This window comes from Sus scrofa, chromosome 9 (genome assembly GCF_054392235.1).
Source record: "Sus scrofa isolate SSC_HxYL_T2T_F1_AM1 chromosome 9, Sscrofa_HxYL_maternal_Yorkshire_Landrace_v2.0, whole genome shotgun sequence".
NCBI lineage: Eukaryota > Metazoa > Chordata > Mammalia > Artiodactyla > Suidae > Sus > Sus scrofa.
In genome coordinates, this window is record NC_139391.1 from 131,155,798 (window position 1) to 131,178,087 (window position 22,290).

Sequence of the window (22,290 nt, forward strand, 5' to 3'; positions counted from 1 at the left end):
TTAAGATAGTACAAAATCCTAAAATACCTTTATTACTCATCAGACATTATATTTTATTTATATAGGCTGGTTGCTAAATATAGTTTATTGTGGCATAAATGTCAGAAAATTGGTCTCTGTGTGGTTACATTCCATTAGCTAGCACAGATGACTTCAGAATCACTATACTTCCTGAACATGCTTGACTTCGGAACAATTTCTCATTATGATTTTAAGTTGCAAATTACATTTAAATGGCTATAAACTAATGTAAAAAATAATTCATTTAACATGCATCAGAATCATTTAGCTATAAACACAAACGAAACAGTGATATGTTTGTGTGAATTTATTTTATTTTATTTGTCTTTTTAGGGCTGCACACGCAGCATATGGAGGTTTCCAGGGTACAGGTCTAATCGGAGCTGTTCCTGCCGGTTTATGCCAGAGCCACAGCAACACCAGATCTAAGCTGCATCTATGACCTATACCACAGCTCACGGCAATGCCATATCCTTAACCCGCTGAGTGAGGCCAGGGATTGAATCCACAACCTCATGGTTCCTAGTCAGATTCGTTTCCGCTGTGCCACAATGGAAACTCCCTGTGTGAATATATTTTAAATATTTAAGAAATTAGATATAGGGAGTTCCACTATGGTGCAGTGAATTAAGGATCCTGTGTTGCTGCAGCTGTGGCTCAGATCTGATCCCTGGTCCATGAATTTCCATGTGCGTGGTGAAGCCAGGGAAAAGAAAAAGAAAGAGAGGGAGAGAGATATTACATGGGGAAAAATAATTGACATTCTTTTTGTTCAGATATATTTTCTGAAAAAATTTTTATTGAAGTATAGTTGATTTACAAGGTTGTCTTAATTTCTGCTGTACAGTAGTGTCTCAGTTACACATAGAATTTTTTATATTATTTACTATTATGGTTTATCACAGGATACTGAATATAATTCCCTATGCCATACTGTAGGACTTTATTGTTTATTCATCCTGTATATAATAGTTTGCCTCCACTAATCCCAAACTCCCAATCCTGCTATGAACACAGGGGTGCATATATCTTTCAAATTATAGTTTTCTCTGGGTATATGCCCAGGAATGGGGTTGCTAGATCACACAGCAACTCTATTTTTAGTTTTTCTGAGGAACCTCAATGCTGTTTTCCATGGTGGCTCCACCAATCTACATTCCCGCCAACAATGTAGGAGGGTTCTCTTTTGTCCACACCCTCTCCAGCATTTATTATTTATCAACACTTTAATGATGGCTATTTTGAGCAGTGAGGTGGTGCCTCCCTGTAGTTTTGATTTGCATTTCACTAGTAATGAGCGATGATAAGCATTTTTTCATATGCTTATTGGCCATCTATCTTTAGAGAAATGGCTATAGAGGCATTCTGCCCATTTTTCTATTGGGTTGTTTGTTTTTTTTGTTATTGAATTGTATGAGCTTTTAGTAAATTTTGAATATTAAGCCCTTGTTGGTTGCATCACTTGTAATTATTTTTCCCCAAGCCGTAGGCTGTCTTTTCGTTTTGTTTATGGTTTCCTTTGCTGTGCAGAAGCTTATAAGATTGATCAGGTCCCGTTTATTTTTGCTTATATTTCTATTGCCTTGGGAGACTAAACTAAGAAAATATTTATGTCAGAGAAGGTTTTGCCTATATAGTTCTCTTCTAGGATGTCTATATGTCTTGTCTTATATTTAAGCCTTTTTTTTTTTTTTTTGCCTTTTTAGAGCTATACCCAAGGCAAATGAAGGTTCACAGGCTAGGGGTTGAATCAAAGTTGTAGCCATTGGCCCACGCCACAGCGACAGCCACGCCAGATCCGAGCCTCATCTGCGACCTGCACCACAGCTCACGGCAATGCTGAATCCTTAACCCACTGAGCAAGGTCAGGGATCGAACCTGCGAACCTGCGTCCTCATGGATGCTAGTCAGATTTGTTGCCACAAGAGGAACTCTAAGCCATTTTTTTTTTTTAAATTATAGTTGATTTACAATGTTGTGCCAATTTCTGCTGTACAGCAAAGTGACCCAGTCATACATATACATATATTCATGGATGCTAGTCGGATTCGTCAACCACTGAGCCACGACGGGAACTCCCAGGACTTTATTGGTCTTTAAGCCATTTTGAGTTTATTTTTGTATGGTGTGGAAGGTGTGTTCTAACTTCACTGATTTACACAAGGCTGCCTGTCCAACTTTCCCAACACTAGATTTCATGCTAAAATTACAATCAAAAAGTTAATTAAATGGGAACCATATTTCTTTTTATGCAATGCTAAATAAAAGCAATCTTTCCTAGTGTTGTGTTATATATTTTTCTATACCCACCAAAGTGGCAAGTCATGTATCTCACAAGATCAGCCTTTCTCAAACCACGTTCAGTGAGAAAAAAAATAAACCCTTCGAATAATTCAGTGACTTTTTTTTTTCAACTCTTAAAAGTAGTACCATTCTAGATGCGTATGAGAGAAGTTAATTCATTACATAAAATCAATGCCTTAGAGCATGAGGGCTTAATTCTTAATTCTCGAGAAGAAACTGCCTCAGTATTAACAAGCTACCCATGTACTAAATATATCTACTCAACTAAGAAGAGCTGAATGTTGTTGGGAGCCTCACAGAAAGAAAAAACGTGACGTAATGGATTAGTAGTTAACTAAATGAAGTGGTTAAGTCACTGTATTTTATCTGATATCTAAAAAGAATAAACCATTTAAAAATTTACTTAGACTATTGTTTAAGAGTTTACTTATTAACCTGTTAAGAGACTGTTCAACTTACCTGCAATATACCTGGATTTGGTCTCTCCTTTATTCACATGGCGCTTAACATGTCCTAGCATATCGGTCCTTCTGGTGATTGTTGCCGAGCAAATGATACAATGATAATGGGCACCCATTTTACTGGATAACTATCAAACAGAGTATTTAATTTGAATGCATAAATACGTTACTAAGACAAAGAAACAGAAGTTTTTTCAGGTTGTGAATTTAAGTATCTTTAGGTTTAACGGTGTAGAGGCTAGTGTTCATTTTGCCATGTTGACTTTCAAAGGATTTTTACTCCCTATCTATGTTTACATATACTTTTTTTTTTTTTTTTCTTTTTTTGGTCTTTTTGCCATCCCTAGGGCCGCTCCCGCGGCACATGGAGGTTCCAGGCTAGGGGTCTAATTGGAGCTATAGCTGCCAGCCTACGCCAGAGCCACAGCAACGCAGGATCCGAGCTGCGTCTGTGACCTACACCCCAGCTCTCGGCAACGCTGGAACCTTAACCCACTGAGAAAGGCCAGGGATCGAACACGCAACCCTGTGGTCCCTAGTCAGATTCATTAACCACTGACCCACAACGGGAACTCCTTTTTCTTTTTTTTTTTTTTTTTTTGTCTTTTTGCCTTTTGTAGGGCCGCTCCTGTGGCATATGGAGGTTCCCAGGCTAGGGGTCTAATGGAGCCGCCAGCCTACACCAGAGCCACAGCAAAGTGGGATCTGAGTCGCGTCTGCAACCTACACTACCGCTCACGGCAACGCCAGATCCTTAACCCACTGAGCAAGGCCAGGGATTGAACCCGCAACCTCATGGTTCCTAGTCGGATTCGTTAACTGCTGCGCCATGACGGGAAGTCCTACATATGCTTTTTAACCATACTTTACAATAGGCCACGTGTTTAATTCCTTAGTTTTTCCTTTTCATTCTAATCAGCAAACGAGAGTAACTATACTCTACACAAATGGTGTGACACTAGCAGCAGTGCGCTGGCAGATGTACAACTGCCTCTCCAGGAAAATAAACCCCTGATCTGTAGTGTTTGCAGCTAGCTGTCTGTGGCCTAAATACTCTACCAGGGCCAATGTCAAGCTACATTGCGACATTTAAAGCTATCAATGTGACATCACTGAACGTGAATTTGGGAAGAGATATGCAATATCCTACCAGAGAACATTGCCACCATGCACATATAGTATATATAAATAATTCATGAGCACAGGTAAAGTAAAATGTAGTAAAATAACTGAGAAGTAGTGAGTTGTGAGTAATCATTACCTTTGTTTTTAACAACTAGCTTTCAAAATTTCTGGAAATTTGGGCAAGTTCCAGCACACTACTAAATGTTAAAGACAAAAAAAGTCTATTTTTCCACTTTATCGTTCCTCATTTAGTTGAAGAAAAAAATGCTACTCCGATGGCTCTCTCTGGCTCTTTTTGATGTGTTTTACTTTTAGTGCTTCTAACTTCCTCTTAACTTGGGATCACAGAGCAGAATGGAATAGTCAAGAATATTGCAGAGGGTTCCTTATGGTATTGTGGTTACCATATTCAAAATATCTTGGATAGGGTTAAAAGACCAAGCATTACCCTGACTACTTAAGAAATGATTGGGGAGTTCCCTTTGTGGCTCAGCAGTTAACGAACCCAACTAGGATCCATGAGGATGTGGGTTTGATCCCTGGCCTCACTCACTGGGTTAAGGATCTTGTGTTGCCGTGAGTTGTGGTGTAGGTCACAGATGTGGCTTGGATCCTGTGTTGCTGTGGCTGTGGTATAGGTTGGCAGCTGTAGCTGTGATTCTACCCCTAGCCTGGGAACCTTCATGTGCCATGGGTGCGGCCCTAAAGAGCAAAAAAGAAAAAAAGAAATGATTGGTCTCTTCCCCCCAGCACTTTACTCTTTTTAGTGACCTAAAAGGAAAACTAGTAATGAGGATTCATTAGGCTAATATACATTCAAGGTAAGTGTCACTAAAAATATATTTGTACTCTGCAAAGATCAAATCTATCCTAAAAATAAACACAGGCATTTTAAAAAGAATATCTGAAATTTCAAGTTTTTTCATCCTGAACTTTGACAAATTAAATGGAAGAGTATAGAGAGGATGAGTACGAATCAACACATATTAAGATATTTACTGAACCACAGAAATTGAAGGCTCTTATACCATAATCAAAATTTATTTTGAAAGAAAAAAAAATTACTTTTGAGTTCCCATTGTGGCTCAGCAGGTTAAGATCCTGACTAGGATCCCTGGCCTCATTCAGCGGTTAAAGGATCCGGGGTTGCTACAAGCTGGGGCATAGGTCATGGATGTGGCTCAGATCTGGCCTTGCTGTGGTGGAGGCTGGCGGCTACGGCTCTGATTTGACCCTTAGCTTGGGAACCTTCATATGTCATGAGTGCAGCCCTAAAAAGACCAAATTAAAAAAAAAAAAAAAAAAAAAAAGAAAATGAAAAAGAAAACAATTACTTTCAATTTAAATTCTTCATTCCAAAATTAGTTAAGTGGGTTAATTTTCCTTTTGAACGCAGAGCAGGTTATCTGACTAAAATTAAAAACTGTGAAATGAAAAATTCATTACAGCAACTCTTTCTTTCATACATGTCATATTTTCCCTACTACGGTAATCTGAAAGCACTTGTAAGCAAACAAAACCTTAAATTAAACTTCATTGCTGAGTATGCACACTTCAGTCTTAAATCAAGTAAAAACTGCACTTTTTTAAAAAGACAACTAATCCAAAAAAAGAACCTATAATGTGATTGATTACCTGTTCTCCAATAATGTTTGGTTTCACTGGTCGACAAGGTAAGTGACAGATGCACATTCTGTAACCTAGAATGAAGAATTGCTGCTTGTTTTATCACTGATCATTAAATATTCAATCATTTAAAAAAAATACTAGCAAATCTTCTAAGAGTAACTGGCATTATTCTTATATTTGTAATGTCATAGTTAATTTATTTGAATGTGAATGCCTTAGTTTATATACTTGTTATACATGACATAGTAAAAAACAAATATAGGAGACCTAAGTTTGAAATCTGGTTCTGCCAAAAATATTTGTGTTATTTTGGATTAGTCATTTAGGTTCTTTGGGACTCAGTTAATCATCTACTTTCTGCTATTTTGGCTTTTTCTTAGGCTTCATCTTCTTTGCCTTGTGCTGCATCTACCATAACACAGCCTCTTCTTCCTTGGTCATGTGGCACTATCACAGCTCTCTTCGCATCCTTCCTACTTAATTTTCTTCACGTATCCTTTTCCACCTCTCATTCTTTAAAATGCAGATTTTCTGTATGCCTGATCTGCTACATAATTTTTTTCTCCTATCTTTGGTAACTTTACTGCCTTTTATGATTCAACAATCTCTGTCATGAGAAGGAATCCCAAATTATGGCTCTAGTTACTAACTCATTCCTAAGGGCCAGACCTCTACTTCCTATTGCCTATTGAACATATGGCTGGTTACTGGGTCAGCATTTCAAAACCTACTATCAAGGACTAAACTTACCATTTGCTCTTGAACCAGGTCTCTTTTTCACTTTTTTTTTTTTTTTAAATATAATGCCTCCCAATTATTCCTAACTCAAAAACTGTAAATTATCTCTTACTCCTCTTCTCATACCTTACATCCAGTGATTTCTCTTATTTGCATATGTTGAAGTGTCTCAGGACTCAGATCTTGGACAATTTCTTTTCTCTATCTATCCCCACTCTTAAAGTTATCCCATCTAGTCTTCGGCTTTAAATACTATCTACATTCTGACAGCTCCCAAATATTTATCTCTAGCCCCAACCTTTCCCACAAAATCCACATTCATATAGCCTCCAGGCTACTCAGTATCTCCACTAGAAGCATCTCAACCTCTGCGTGCCTCGATCTAAGGACATGTCCTTCCCCATATTTAATACAGTCTTCCCCAGCTCAGTAAAAGATGTTTTTCTAGTTGCTCAAGTCTCAAATTCAAATTTGCTTTTTCTCCCTCACCTCACTTCTGTTCCCTTTAGCAGATCTTATTCAATTTTTTTGCCAATTACTTCAAAGCCTACTCACAAAGACAAAAGCTACCATATTCACCATCTAACAGATCACCACCATGTGAAAAAAACCCAACAAGCCACTGCCCATGACGGAGTAAAGAAGTGCCATGAGCTATCAGAGAGAAGACAATACCTTGGAGGAGGGAGACCAAACCTAAAGCAAATTAAAGAGACCTTTGTAATGAAAATATCTTTCTTTTTTGTAACATGTCAATATGGCTTACTATAAATTCTAATGTATAATTAAACATAGGACAGTATGGCTTTTGAATCAGTCTCTAATTTCCTTTGCTCTAAGTAACTAGTGATAACCTTTTACCAATACTGCTAAGGAAATAGTTTCAGTATAGTTCTGGCTTCTTTTTTGGGTGTCTTATACTGGCTATTTCACTTATTCTGGTTGAAACCCCAGATACCATGTTTAACAATAACTATACTTATTAAGATTAATATTTAGGGGTTTCTATGGAGGGGACTTTTTGTTTTTATCCCATATATTGCTATTTTATAAGAAGTTTACCACGGAATTCCTTCCAAATAAGCTGGTATAGAGCTAATATACTCTTTGCAATGGCTACATGATATTCCATGGTATATATGTACCATACTTTATTCAATCATCCCTCTTTTAGTTTCAAGTTTTTGTCACTAAGCGCATGCTGCAATGAATATTCTTGTACATCTATCCTTGTCTGTTGCTTCTTTTAGTCCTAGCAGAGGGAGTACATGATGGATGAATACGCATACTTTAAATTTTTTTTTTTTTTTTTTTGCTTTTTAGGGCCGCCCCCACCGCATATGGAGGTTCCCAGGCTAGCGGTCTAATTGGAGCTACAGCCGCCGGCCTATGCCAGAGCCACAGCAATACGCCATCTGAGCCGCGTCTGCAACCTACATCACAGCTCACGGCAACGCCAGATCCTTAACCCACTGAGCGAGGCCAGGGATCAAACCCGCAACCTCATGGTTCCTAGTCGGATTCGTTTCCACTGTGCCACGACGGGAACGCCAATATTTAAAATTTTTTAAGTGTTGCCAGATCTCTTTCCAAAAATGCTACAGTATGTAGTTCACATAATCTACTATCTAAGAATCTAATAACGTTCACTGTCTCTAGGAAGTCCTTTAACTTGGTTAAGATCTTATTGTCTTTCAACTTCATTATTATTTTTTGGCTGCACTCATGGCATGTGGAAGTTTCTGGGCCAGAGACTGAACCCGTGCTACAGCAGTGACAACACTGGATCCTTAACCCACTGCTTCAGGAGGGAATTCTTTATTCATTTTTTAATGAATTATCTTGTTAAGCTTACTCCCCCAAATTGAGTCCTTTGTGTCACTATTATAACTGTTTTTTTTCTAATTTCCATTTATCTAGACTAGAAAAAGATTCTTATTTTGAATATTTATCTTGTATCTCTCCACCATTTCAAATATTCTCATTAATTCTAGATTTTTTAAGCCATCAGCAGAAAAGAGATGTTTTCTTTTCTAATATTCATACTATTTTATTTTCTTGTTTTACTACTTTATTACACCTTGAAATATATGTGTAAAATGGTAGTTGTTCTAATATAACAGGCAAAGTATTAACTTATTAAAACACTTCAACAAGTGAAACCTTCCAGGTTGAGTAGAGTACCCAGTTCAGAACAGATGCTTAATAAATTTTTGCCAAAGTATTTGTCATATACACCTATTGCCTAGACAGCTATATGTCTTTTATTAACAAACACGCTAAAAGAGGGCCTTAAATCCCTCATAATTTTAAACTGAAAATATTTGCTTACGTTCTAATGAATTTCATTTACATCACTTTTTCGCAAGCACAAAAAATACTAACCTTCAAATTCAACTGAGACTTTCCAGTGTAAATTTTGAAGGTGACGATGAAGCTTATGGCTATTACAAGCTCTGAATTTTTCCTTTGGGCACAATGGACAGATCTGCTTGTTTCCTGTTTAAAAAGAAAAAAAAAGGACCAATAAAACAGAGACTATACTAGCTATTAATGCCTAAACCTAGCTATAAAAGAAATAACAGGGGACCCTTTCTTGCCCCTGACCCCCACCCCATAAACAAGCACACATGCTACTTATACTTAGTATCTTTAGAGAGAAGTCATTCCTGCCTCATCAAGTACTTTAACAATAATTGTTGTAGCACATGGTCAGTGACTGATTTTTTTTTTTTACCCTAAAAACTCTCCTCTCTGTGGTTAGCTGATACCCTTGCTGTCAGTGGGAACAGAGAGGACGAGGAAGTGTTAAACTACACAATATCCCTCCAGTCAAAATGCCTGCCAAAAAGAATGTCATTTTGTACTTTGCACAGGTGAAAAGGTAGCAGTTGTTACACTCCCAGAAAGGTAGGACCTGGGCAGGGAAACTTCTTCTACTCTAGTAGCAACAAAAAGTGAACACGTGGTGCTGGAAAAATGGGAGAAGGAGATGGAAGGAAAAGAAAGGATCCAATAGAAATACTATTCTGAGACTGGGGTCATGGTTACAACCATGGTGTCCGATTACTAAATGTGGAAGTTCTTTCTTCATTAACATATTCTTGAAAGATTACGGATCACTAAAATAGAAGTTTTACTGAATTAGAAAGGTTTCTCAAAAACTTTGATAGTATATGAAAGAATGAAAATCTCAAATCTAGGTTTAAAGCAGTAAAAATATACAGAAATAATAGATAACTTAATTTTTTGGGGCCAGACCTGTGGCATGTGGAAGTTCCTGGGTTAGGGAACAAACCTATGCCACAGCAGCAACCCAAGCCACTGCAATTACAATCTGGATCCCTAACCCACTGTGCCACAAGGGAACTCCAATAATTCAATTTTTAATCCACCAAGTATCTTTCACATAGAGCACATGGTTAGTATAAGCCAATTTTTTTTTTCATATATATTTCCCACTTCAAAAAGCCATGAAGTAGTCTTGAGGATGGAATCTAATCACTAAGGATGGCAAAGCAAAGAGAGAAGAGGCTGGGCCACTGATAACACTGTGGAACTCTGTACCAGGCCTAAATGACTAGACTTGGGACTTCTTTACCCATACTAAAATGTAATTTATAGAATACAAAGCATTTCTATATCCATGAGAGTGTAATTTCCTTCACGAGTTTTTTGTTTTGTTTTGTCTTTGCTCTACCTGCTGCATGTGGAAGTTCCCCCGCCAGGGGTCAAACCTGTGCCACAGCAGCAACCCACAGCAGTGACAATGCCAAATCCTTAACCCGCTGTACCACAAGAGAACTTCCTCCTTGAGGAGCTGTGAAATAACTTATCTCACAGCACCTGTGCATAAAGAAGGCTACAATTTCCTAAGTAAAAAACCATTATTTTACTTCTGTCTAGTTCAGTGGAAATAAATCTATTCTTAGCACAATTTTCATGAGTTGAAAGCTGACAAATCATTAGAAACTGAGAGAGGGGGAAAAAAAAACACCTCAAAATAATGAAATACCTGTATCAAGATTATTGGAGTTCAATGAACTGGTAGAATCAAAATCTCCTTCAGTTACAAAAGCTAACTTCTCTAGATCAGCAAGCTGCCTTTGAATTGAGATGTGTCTCTCTGAAAGGAAATGTTAAGAATTATAAGGTTATGTTCTAACAATCTGTACTCCAACTTCATTTTCATTTAATCACATCACACACGATTTTACACTTTTATTTCCTATAGACAGGGCCCTGGTACCTAGATGGGAAATACTGCTGCAACTCAGTTTATAAAATGACAAGTGTGCCTCAGCAGGCAAAAAGTCAGGGGGAAAATTCCACTGTGTAACCTCACTGCTTTCAAATTTTACCTTATTATTCAATATAATACTAAAAAAAAGGTTTCTACTCTGTACAAACACTGAAGCCATGTTTTCTATTTTCAAAGAACTTTCAATCCCATAAAAGAGACTAACATGTTAACTACTAACTATAATAAAAAGGCAGGACTTAATGCACACCAGAGTTAAAGCTAATCTGATGTGGGCATACATAGGAAGGAGTAATTAATTCCAATAAGCGCCTCTGAAAATGTCTTCAATGAAGAAATGGCACTTCATCGAAACTTAAGATATGAATGGAATTTCAATAATTTCAATGGTAGTGTAAAAATATACAGCCACCTCTCTACCATTCCTGGCTAGAAAGTAGTATGTTAGGAGGGTAGAGTCTGTAGAAAAATATGCAGCCAAAAACATAGTTCAAATCATGGCAGGCAGATATTCTATGCTAGTTTGGACTCTATTCTTCAGGCAATGTTAAGTCCTGTCAGGTTTCTGAGGAAATGAATGGTATGATTTGAATGTGTTTCAGGAGGGTATCTCTCTGGTTGTGGAATCAAGAATAAATAATTGAGGTGAGAAATTAGAAATGGAGAGGTGCAAGAGAATAGAAGGTAGAAGCAAAGAACTTGGGATGTGAGAAGGGTGAAGACTAAAGAATGATTCTGAGATTTTGAGTTTTTATGGTTTAGAATAATGATACCATTAACCAATAAGAGGAAGCAGAAAACACTTTTGGCAGAAATGAAGAGGAAAGGAGAAAAGGGAATTTAGTTTTTTACAAAGTGTGTTTCATTACTTCTGGTATTATACACTCAAGTCCAGTAGGCAGATGAATTGACTTTGGAGCTCAGGAGGGATTCTGAATAGATATAAATCATAAATGCACATGCTAGGTTAAGCCATGAGCATAAGTAAGTAGCCTAAGAGAAAACTGATGTGAAAAGGAGAAGAAAAAAGCCAAAACCTAGTTCTAGTAACACATTTTCAGGTTTTTCAAATATTACACATTCTTCAAAATACATACATGTAAATTTTGCAATGTATGAATAAACCTTTCCAAAACATAATTAACATATTCTTGATCAGTGGGGGGGATGCATTCCCTAATGCTGCTGAACTCACTACTGAGTGATATAAATGAATACAATCTGGAAGTGAGGTATGGAGGATGAGTATAGATGTAAGAGACGGTGAGGTAAAAGAATCAAGAGGGTGGATTCAAAAAGAAAAAAATGGCATGGAGAATCAAGATAATGCAGAAGAGAGGAGACTCAACACTAAGTATTACAAATAGTTGTAGAGATCAAGAAAAGACTACTGGACTGTCTCTAGTAACCTTGAAGAAAGAAGGTTCAGTGAGATGTTTAAGAGTACAAATGGGTTTGGAAGGAGAAACAAAAGTATAGAAATTCAGCATAGATTATTTTGTTCAAGAAGTTGGTAGTATAAAAAAGAATATGGGTGAATTGCAACTTGCCTTTTCTTTCTTTTTAAGGACAGAGAGACCTGAAGATGTATAGCCCCAAGGAAAGGAAAATTTACAAAGTGGAATCATGAATACAGAATACTAGGAGGTGGTAAATGATAGGAAAAGATCCCCTATGGGATAAACTATAGGGCTCTCCAATATTCATTACATAATTAGGTTATACAATTTAAACTCTATTCTTGACACTGCTGTCTTCCTGCAGATTCACTCCCAGTTCCTTTGTTTCTCTTCTGCATTATTTGTGTCTTTTTTCGTCTGCCCTACAAATAAGCACTAACTAGACAATAGCTATGTCTTACTTATTTCTGTAATGGTTAAGTGCCTAGTGCACTTTCACACAGGAGGCAAGTTTTTAAATAATTTTTAAAAATTAGTCTTTTTGGATGCAGTAGCACATTGAATCAATAATTTTGGAATTCAAGTCAGCAGTATCAAGACATTCCTGCTAAAACTTACTAAAAGACAATTTTCTTACCTTATTCTAAAATGAGAAAAACAAAGAGCAACAAATGCTGTTGGTTAACTTCATTGGTTAATCAGGTATTGTTCAACTGACTTAGAAATTAAGGTAAAAAAAATTTTTTTTTCCATTTAACCAAAAACCTTTAATTGCTAGGTCAGTCAGTAAGATTCAGGCAATGAATCCACGTGTACAAACCAACTTATTTAATTAATTTGAAATCATAAAAGCTTTTGGTTTCCAGAGTTCAAAGATCTGTGCATATAAAACAAGATATATAGAACTATATAATAACATGCTTATTTACTGAAATCATTCTAAATCTAGCACAAAATAAGGGAAACGGGCCTGGTTAAGCTAGGCAACTGAAAAATCCTATGGTCCACTACTGAAGAAAATGCTCAAAGATCTGCCTAAAGCTTCATGATTTGCCTATGTACATCTCTGCAATCACTTTCTAGTTCAAGATAGTAGATATTAGACAAACTGTACTTAAATCACACAACCTTTTCAAAACACTAATATTCCAGAAGTCAGCAGGCAAACCTTTTGTTAAATCAGATGAGTCCAAGATGCTAGGAGGTTCTTTTAAAACTTCTTTTTCCTCAATTTTCAATTCTGTTTCAGATATGCCATCTTCATCTTGCCTAGTTAAGACTGACTTCAAAGGACTAACTAGACCATCTAAAAATAATTGAAAAAATTTGATTAATATACGTGTTTAATGCATTTCAGATTTCTCGGTCATTATATATTTGTCTCAGTAATGCATACTCGGGTTTCTCAAACATCATACATTGAATTTTAAGTTACATACTGGTAAATTTTGGAGTATGAACAGAGTCCCAAACTATGTTTAACATGTTTTCGATGTTGGGGAGGTGGAGAAAGCATGCATTCCCTAAAGATGATTTATGTAATCATCATTTCTGATTTACATAAATATTTGATCTAGAGGTGAGTTAGGGAGGATACTTTACTCAGGGGAGTGTACCTCCTTGCCCCCCATGTAGTTGTGGATGAAAAAACTGGCCTTACTTTGTACCTATTACCACCCTCTCTGTGATGAGGAGAAGCCTCAGAGGCTACTGATTGCGTCGTTTCTATGATCTGCCCTACTTCTAAATCTACTGTAACAACTTATATGTTGTTTTAAAATTGCAAAACAATTCCACTAGACCATAACCATCCAAATGTTTTATAAACGTTAATCTCACAACTGGCCTTGAAGTAGGAGAGACAAGAAATGCCTAAGATATTTCGTTATAATTCAGAAAGAGCATAAGGGTCAATTTCAGGACAAAAATTTTAAAAGAAAACTTGCTTAGATTTTACATTAAAAATGTTCAGAAGATTCTTAACAGTGAGTTACTCATCAATCTTTTAAATTCCTTTACGGTCCAATAAAGCACCACTTAGAAAACATGCACGCACATTCAGAAGCACAATAATATAGGCTGTTAATTTTCAACAGCGGACTTGCGAGGAAAAAACGAACTCAATAGGTATTTACGACTGAGGGAAGACATTTGTAATTTAGTCGATTCTTTCTTAAATCACTCATCAGCCTCAAATTCTTTTTGGAAGCAAACAGCTACAAAGAATGAAATAATGAGAAAAACCCATCTCTTGTCTATGTTGAGGCATAAAAGCTATTCAGCACCGGTTTATATATGTTGGCAGTCAGAGTCTGCTACAGTGAACAGGTTGCCTCGGTGACTATTTCATATTTTGAAGGACTTAGTGAACGGGGCTGCGAGGGAAACTACCCAATTAGGTGTAGTTTCTTATTTTTGTACCAGAAATAGGTCCCCTTTAATCAAGAAGCCCCCAATCTCATTACTTCCTTCTGTCCGTAGCACCCTTGGCCTCCGCATATGCTTCACTGTGAGGTCCCCGAGGTTTGCGGCGATGCCTTCCCCCATCCAGTGCCCGTTTTACCCGCTACAGGGTCCCTCCTTCCTTCCCCCATTTCTCTAAATTCGCCTTTTCTCATCAAAGCCACCCCAGTGAAGAAGGGCCTCCCGTACTCCCCAGCAAGGCGCACTTCTGCTGCAGCAGAAAGAGCTGGGCCTCCTGCACTTACTGCTTTCAGCCTCGTCAGGGGCAGAGGCTAGGGACGGGGACAGGGCCGGAGCCTGGGCCAGGGCAGGGGCTGGGACGGGAGCCGAGGCCGGCGCTGGAGCCGAGTCCGGTGCCGGGGCCGAGGCCGGAGCCGAATCCAGGGCCGGGGTCGGGACCTGGCCCTGGGCCCCCTCCACCTCCTCCTTCTCCTGGGGCAGCAGCTCCTCCTCCGCCATATTCTCCGTAGTTACCGCCTCCGTGCCAGGCCCGCCCCGGGACCAGGAGGGGCTCACGGCGGGGTGAGAGAACTGGCGTGAACGCCCAGAGGACGGATCCGAGGAGTGGGGCAGCAAAAGGGGAGGGCAGGATGCGGGCAACAGACAAAAGACGAAGAACCAGTGACCCAATCCTGTCAGCAGAAAAATAAAAAGCCAGAGCCGGCGATTCACGGTCCCGTCCGCTTCCTTTTCCCCGAGGCGTAACGACGTCAGCGCACACTGCGCAGGAGCGTGCTGGGGACGGCGTCCAATGAGGTAAGAAAGTGTTGTTTCCACGCTGCGTCTCCTTTCCAGCCGCCCACCCCCGAACCCAACCAGGACTGCACTACCCAGGGTGCACTGCGCCTCCGAGGTGGGGCGGAGCCGCGTTCCCAGTCCGGCGAGGACGTACGTGCAAAGCTAAACAAACGCCCGGAGAGTTCGAGCGGTAGCCTGCGTACGAGCGCAGAACTACATTTCCCACCGGGCATCGGGCTCGGGGTCCCTTCCCCTCGGGGTCCCTTCCCCTCGCCCTGGGCGTCCCAAGTGGCCACCGCCGCCGCCGCCAGCGCCGGTAAGTTAAGGTAGGGAGCTGGGGGGCTCGTTGACGTTTCGCTGGGCGGACTCCCCGCCTGCCTCAGGTGCCCTAGTGGGCGGCCGACGGGATGGAGGGATTCCGGGGCCCCTCGAGTCTGGGCGGGGCCACTGTGGGCGGACCGGGGTTGAGCCTGCTTTCCGAAGGGTGTGGTTCTGGCCCGGCCCTGCCTTTGGGGGGCTCCCCCTTGCTGAGGAGTAGGCTTTGGTCAGTTCGTTCCCGAGCCTGTGGGTTTAGGAGGTTTACGAGCCGCCGACGAAGCTCACCTTTCACTCTGGTTGACTTGAAGTTGGAGGGTGTGCCCTTCGTTTCGCACCCTCATCTGACCCGCAGACTCTTTTCCTTTTATCTTTATTTTTGTTTTAACTTAGCTAGTCCCAGTATCAGCGCTGCGCTATGGTTGTGAAATTCCTGTGAATCGGGTATTGCGTTTTTGGGTGGGTGCCCTGCCTTAGTTTAGGCTTTTAATGCCCAGAGCTCGTCAGTGTGTGGAGCTCGGGGCGCTTGACTAACGCGATTCAGATTCCACAAGGCAAATGCTCTAGCGTTCTCTGGTTCCCACACTTCTCTTCCCTTTACTCTCGGAGCCTGTGGGAGCTTAAGCCGCGCTCCTTCAAGACAGGGGTAGACGGGGAAAATCTGGATTTTCTGGCTGCTCTGCCAGGGATTTTCCGAATGTTAGTGGCAGCAAGGAAGGAAAGCGAAGCTGCTTTTAATTTCGGTGCAAGACTCGCACTTCCTGTTCGGTTCCTCGTTAATAAAACAGATACTTAATGCCAATTTCATGGGTCTGTTTATTTCCTACTTGTTTCAGTACCCAGGGGAGAGGAATTGTGATTATTTGGCAAACAGGAATTTGTCCCCCAGCGCCCCCCCCCCCGCAAAATTTGGAAGTTATGTGGAGGGGTCTTTCCCCCCCACCCCACAATCAGATTAGTGGAAACGTAGTTTATCCCCTCAAAGGTTTTGTGAATTCTAGTTCTAAAGCCCTCTTAGTGACCGCATACCCAACTTTGAGCTCGTATTCCTGAATGTATACTGCCTCACTGCTCTTCACACTTAATTGAAAATGAGATAATAACACATTATAACACAGATGTGAGTAGTGGTTAACTTTATTTATGCATCATTCTAGAATTGTTGGATTTGTTTATTTCTAAAAAAACTAGATGGATAATTGAAAGCTTGATCCAGTATGTCAGTCTCATCATTTAATACCAGCTGGAAATCAAAAGATGAAAAGAGTTGGATTTTAGCCTGTGCATTCTGTGGTCACTTTAATAAGAATTTCTAAGCATGGTCCCTGCTCTTAAGACATCTTATAGAAGGGGACTTGAAAGTTTGAAGCATTATATTAAGTGAGTGTATTATTCATCTATTGCTGCCTAAGTTATCTCAAAACTTAGTGGCTTAAAACAAGGAAAACATTTATTGTCCTACAGTTTCTATGGACCAGGAATTCAGAAACGGCTTTCTGGTTCTATCTGGTTCTGGGTTTCTCGGGAGGTTGCAGTAAGATACCTGCCAGAAACGCTGCTATGCGAAGGCGTGATTAGCACTGCAGGATCAGCTTCAAAGGTGGCTCACCTGCCTGCCAATTGATTCTTTTGGCAAGAAGCTTTTTTTTTTTTTTTTTAATTTATTTATATTTTTGGCTTCACCTGTGGCATATGGAAGTTCCCGGACCAGGGATCACACCGGCACCACAGCAGTGACAATGCTGAATCCCCAACTGCTAGGCCTCCAGGGAACTCCCTGGCAAGAAATCTTAGTTCTTCCTTGGTGGGCTTCTCATTGGATTACTTGAATGTCCTCAGGACATGGTGGCTGGCTTTTCCTAGAGTGAGCAATTCAAGACACAGAAAGACAGAAGCCATAATGTCTCATTTGACCAAGCCACATGCCGCCATATAGCAAAAATCTATTTGTTACACAGATCAGTTCTTTTTATTGTGACAGGCGACTACTACATAAGACTGTAATTACCAGGGCAGCAGAGATCATCAAGAGCCATTTTGGAGGCTGCCCAGCACAGAAAGTCTCCCTTCATTTAATTTATGTTTTGATTTCCATAAAACCAATGTAAATTTCACACTTATATAAATATATAAACATACAGGGATGTCATAAGTCCACTCTCTGCAGTGTTTTTTATTTTTTAGTTTGTCTTAAGAGTTCAAATTGTGTTTTTTTGTGTTCAGAGCAACTTCAGACCAACATGAATGGGTTTAAATTGTAAAAGGTAACATACCAGTTCTTTGCCTCTAAGCAATTTATGGCCTGGAAGTTACTGTTTTTCATTAAATCTTTTCTCCCCATGGAATGGAACGAAAGAGAAATAAGGATTATTAATCTAATATGGAAGCTCAACTGTGCATTCAATTATTGTCATAAATTCTCTTACAAAGCAACATTTCTGGGTAATTTAGACTCTTAAAAGTCTAGGTTGACTCATTAATTTTTATTGTTATTAGATTTTTGTTAGCTGTCAGCATTTTTCTTCTTTCCATATTCATCTAAGCATTCTAAAAGTTTGATATGCTATAACTTATGTTCTGTTATAGAACTTCACTTACTGTGATCATGGTTGACCAGGAGCAGCTGCAGTTGCTTAGTTTCTAGTCTTTGTTAGAGTGTCAATACATGTCACTACCAGCAATAAACTCTCCTTTGGGCTTTACTTCTGGACCCCTTTTATGTCTTCTTGCCCCAAGAAACCTGGTGATGTTCCCAGTCTCTGGTCTCTCATTCCACCCCAGGGTAGTTTTCACTATCTTGAGAGTGTTAATGACCATAGGGGATGACCGTGTGTGTGTGTGTGTGTGTGTGTGTGTGTGTGTGTGTCCCTCCCTTCCTCCCTTCCTTTTTTTGACAGGAGTATTGACTTTATCCAGAGCAGGGCTGGGAAAGTGAGTTGGAGATGGGTAGTAGACAGAGGGACTACGATGAGTAAGTTGGAAGTGGCTCAGAATGAGCGATGCAGATTCTCAGGAAGAAAAATTCACTAATTCCTTCACTCAGCAGGCATTTATGAACACCTTCTAAATTTTTAATACAGCGTACACTTCAAGAGGCTCAGGATCTAGTAGAAAGACAAGCAGGGAGCCAGTGTTTAGACCCTCCTGTGTGTGACCCTGTGCAAGGTATTTTTTACACCCATAGTTTTGCGTTCTTCAAAAACCCTTTGGGTTGCTTACCTCTGTTTTACCTGAAATGAAACTAGAGCTAAAAAAACATACGTGATTTGCCTGAAGTCTCCATCATTGAGTAAAGGAGTGTCAGGAAAGTGAAGACTTAAGACTAATTGGTTTTGAGGTGTAGGTGGGGCAAAACACATCAGTCCTGAAGGCAATTGAAAATGGTGATCTGATGCTTGATTGATGTCAGGGCCAAAGGCACTTTAGAGTCATTCCTAGAGGGTGATAGATGGAGTTGGAGGAGAGGAACAGATCATTATGAGGGAGGATATGTGTAAAAGTGGAACAATGAGAGAATCCTGTCACCTTGAGAATGGGTAAAAATACAGAAATTATTGTATAAATCTGCAGTCTTTGAGAATAATTTCTAATGTTTTTGTTGTGCTGGTGGTAAAAATAAAAAATCACATAATGTGTTTTTAATGTCTATTTTAGCTTTTAAAAATGTCCAGCAAAGAATCTTGGGGAAAAAAGGAGAAGTCCAGGAGAAAAGGCTCATCATCCAGTGTTGATGAAGAAGTAAGAATTCTGATTTATCAACCTAAAGATACCTTTTTGCAGTTTATTTTTGTGTAATGAAAAAATACACCTCAGTTTTAAAACGAGATGTATAAACATTTTGTTCTTCCCTTCTGACCCAGGATGTCATTTGTTTTTGTCATTCTTTACTTGCGTTATTTTATTTATTCCTCCCAACGCTATGAGGTAGGTACTATTACTTTCCCAGTCACCCATTGAAGACACTCAAGTTTGGCCGTGTCCTTTTTGGTTCCTCCTCATCTTTTTAAACTATAATCTTTCAAATGTCCAGCCGTAGGTCTTCCAATTGGGTAAACTACAGTAACAGTCTTTCCTTTGCTTGGGCCAATGTGGGCCAACAGAATGGGTTGCCATGCTCTACTTGCATCCTGTCTATCAGCAAATTCTATCAGCAGTCTGACTGTCTCCCCTGCTGCTGTCCCCAGGATCCAGGCAATCAAATTGCTTTCCTAGATTATTTCAGTAGTTTCTGAATTGATTTCCCTGCTTCCGTTTTGCTTTCTCACATTCTCCACACAGCAGCCAGAGTGCCCCTATTAAAATGGAGGGTCATGTCCCTCCTCTGCTCAGTACTTTACAGTGGTTTTCCTCTGCAGAGAAAAAACTCAAGTCCTTGCTGGGGCCGACAAAGCAAACCTTTCTCATCTATGTCTCATTCTCCCTTTGCTTTCTCCACTTGGCTTCCTAGTTGTTGTTCCAATAACTAGACACATTCCTGCCCCAGGGGTTTTATGCTTGCTTTACTCCCTTTGAATTGAAAACTCTTTCCCTAGATGTTCACAGTGCTTGTTCCTACATTTCTTTAGGTCTCCAGATGTCAACTTACCAATGGGGCTTTTTCTGACTACTCTGTTTAAAATTGCACTGCCTCATCCTTGCCTACTAGCTATTTCTGACCCCTTTCACTGCTTTATTTTTTTCCATAGCATCCTCTGACACACTGAGTGTTTTACTTGCTTATTTGTAAATTCCCGCAGTAGATTTTAACCTCCATGAAGGCAGGGACTTTTATTGTTTTTTCGTTAATCTGTCTCCACTGTCCAGAATGTCTTTGGTGCATGGCAGGTCCTCAAAATATGTTTGTCCTCATTGAATTCAGGATCCACTGAAAAATGACTGGATATATGGTTTTGCTTTGTAGAAGACTGCATTTCACCCTGGCAGTGCCACCTTGCAGTGCCCTTACCTGTATTGTTGGCAGCTGTCTGCTGTGGCACCTGTATGCCGTCTCATTCCTAATTTAAGGAATCTGATTTCTAGTTGCATCTCCCTTCCTCTTACCAATGTTTGTATGCCTTTAAACATTGTTCCTCCCTGAAATTTATTATTAACGTGGAAGGATTTTTTATTTATAGTAACAGTGATGAAATAATGCTCTCTTACACTATGCTCCATTTGGTGCTTTTCTTTCCTTTTTTTCCAAATGGCATTCTTAGGAGAAGAAAGAGAAAAAAACCTCAGCAAGTTCTTCTAGTTCAACTTGCTCTATAAGATCCATTTCATCAGAGAAGAGAAAACTGGTGAGTGTTTAGATACTGTAACTAACTATAAAAATTATTTATGTTTACGTTTTAATGTACAGTTGGAGGGTTTATAGTATAAATTCCCTTACTACTTGTCCATTAATTTTTTCTTATATTATGCTTGCTTTTTTTGATGGCCAATTGAAAAAAAAAAAAACTTAACTGTCATGTGGGATTACATAACGTGGATCTAAGTTTAGACTGTTTTACAACTTTTTAGGGCCGCATCTGGCATATGAAAGTTCCCAGGCTGGAGGTCAGATTGGAGCTATAGCTCCTGGCCTACGCCACAGCCGCAGCAATGTGGGATCTGAGCTGCATCTTTGACCTACACTGCAGCTCACAGCAACTCCAGATCCTTTAATCCTCTGAGCAAGGCCAGGGATCGAACCTGCATCCTCGTGGATCCTAGTAGGATTTGTTACTGCTGAGCCACAACGGGAACTCCCAGTTTTAAGTCTTTTCCCATCTATGGTTATATTTATCTTTCAAATGTCACTTTGAGGTAGCCAGGGAAGATACAGTATTTGCCCTTTCAGATTCAGAAATGGAGATCCAGAAAGTTAAGTGACTTGTCAAAGAACACAAAATTGTATACAGCAGCAGAGCCAAGTCCAGAGATCATTCCACTGTCTCCCAAATAATTTGAAACAGTGACAGCGTACTAAACACATCAAGCTAATGAATGGGTAGTTGGTGAAGTACTTACCACATTCAGCAGGGAGTTAGGTGTGTAACAAGATAGTTACAGAGTTGTTGTGGGTAATAAGAGAGAGTGGTTGTGAAAGTTCCATGTGTGTAGAGTTGTCTTTTTAAGAATTTGTTTTCATATAATGAAACTGCTGTCTCAATTTATAAGAATAAAAATTGATTTCATCATATTTCTTCTGTGTCGAAAAATCATTGCTTACTTTTTAGTTTGTCTTTTAGGACTCTCTTAAATTTGGTCACACCTCAACTATCCAGTTTTCTTTTTTCTTCTTCCTCAGAACAGTCCTGCTTCTAATTAGGCTGGTTTATTTTCTCTTTACTAAATTTACACCAATCAACTCCAGCTTCTTAGGTTACCTAAGCAATCTTAGCTGAGAATGTCTCACAAGATGTTTGGAAAGATTAAGTAAATTATTGTGTCAACTTATTTACTAATACATAGATATGGAAAAAAGATCATCTTCCACTCCTCTTCCTCTGTTTTTGTAGCACAGTGCACAATGTGTATTTCCTAAATGATACTTTTTTTTTTCCAGAAATCAGATCATACAGATGTTCTGTACTGTAATACAAAAAGAAGACAAGAACTAAAAAGGTAAATTCTCCCTTTTTCTTGATATCTTCTCACTTTTTTAGCTTAGAATTGTGAGACTGAATATTTAGATTTGCAAAATATTTTGTTCAGCATTTTGCAATGCAAATGTTTATAGCTATTTCATAGATTATGATTATTTTTCTTAATATTTGTGTAAATTTAAGAAAGAGTTGAAAGAAATAAGTTTATCAGAATTCTGCACTATGTAAATACTACTTTCAAATAAAATGTAAATTTGTATCTCACA

The 22,290-nt window shown here is 39.3% G+C and overlaps 2 protein-coding genes across 16 annotated transcripts in view; one reads left to right on the forward strand and one right to left on the reverse strand.

The window, feature by feature from the left end:
- TRMT1L (tRNA methyltransferase 1 like) overlaps positions 1-18,062 on the reverse strand; it is a 46,440-nt gene extending 28,378 nt beyond the window's left edge. The window contains exons 1-8 of the mRNA XM_084978610.1: positions 18,054-18,062; positions 15,344-15,643; positions 14,648-15,302; positions 13,108-13,245; positions 10,294-10,404; positions 8,664-8,777; positions 5,547-5,611; positions 2,785-2,914 (exon numbers count right to left, since the gene is read on the reverse strand). Of these exons, the coding sequence (XP_084834736.1) occupies positions 2,785-2,914; positions 5,547-5,611; positions 8,664-8,777; positions 10,294-10,404; positions 13,108-13,245; positions 14,648-15,302; positions 15,344-15,643; positions 18,054-18,062 (1,522 nt within the window). The remainder of the gene's footprint in view (positions 1-2,784; positions 2,915-5,546; positions 5,612-8,663; positions 8,778-10,293; positions 10,405-13,107; positions 13,246-14,647; positions 15,303-15,343; positions 15,644-18,053) is intronic.
- Positions 14,860-22,290, forward strand: part of SWT1 (SWT1 RNA endoribonuclease homolog) — a 104,399-nt gene continuing 96,968 nt past the window's right edge. For 10 of the 15 annotated variants that reach the window (XR_014816494.1, XR_014816500.1, XR_014816501.1 and 7 more), the window contains exons 1-4: positions 15,419-15,456; positions 19,110-19,193; positions 20,651-20,734; positions 21,985-22,043. Coding sequence is in view for 6 of the 15 variants with exons in the window: in XM_005667827.4 (XP_005667884.2) it covers positions 19,119-19,193; positions 20,651-20,734; positions 21,985-22,043 (218 nt within the window). In the remaining 9 variants the exon portion in view is untranslated. Of the gene's footprint in view, positions 15,159-15,418; positions 15,467-19,109; positions 19,194-20,650; positions 20,735-21,984; positions 22,044-22,290 lie in introns of those variants that run through there. The other 5 variants (XR_014816495.1, XM_005667828.4, XM_084977968.1 and 2 more) reach the window with 3 other exon arrangements.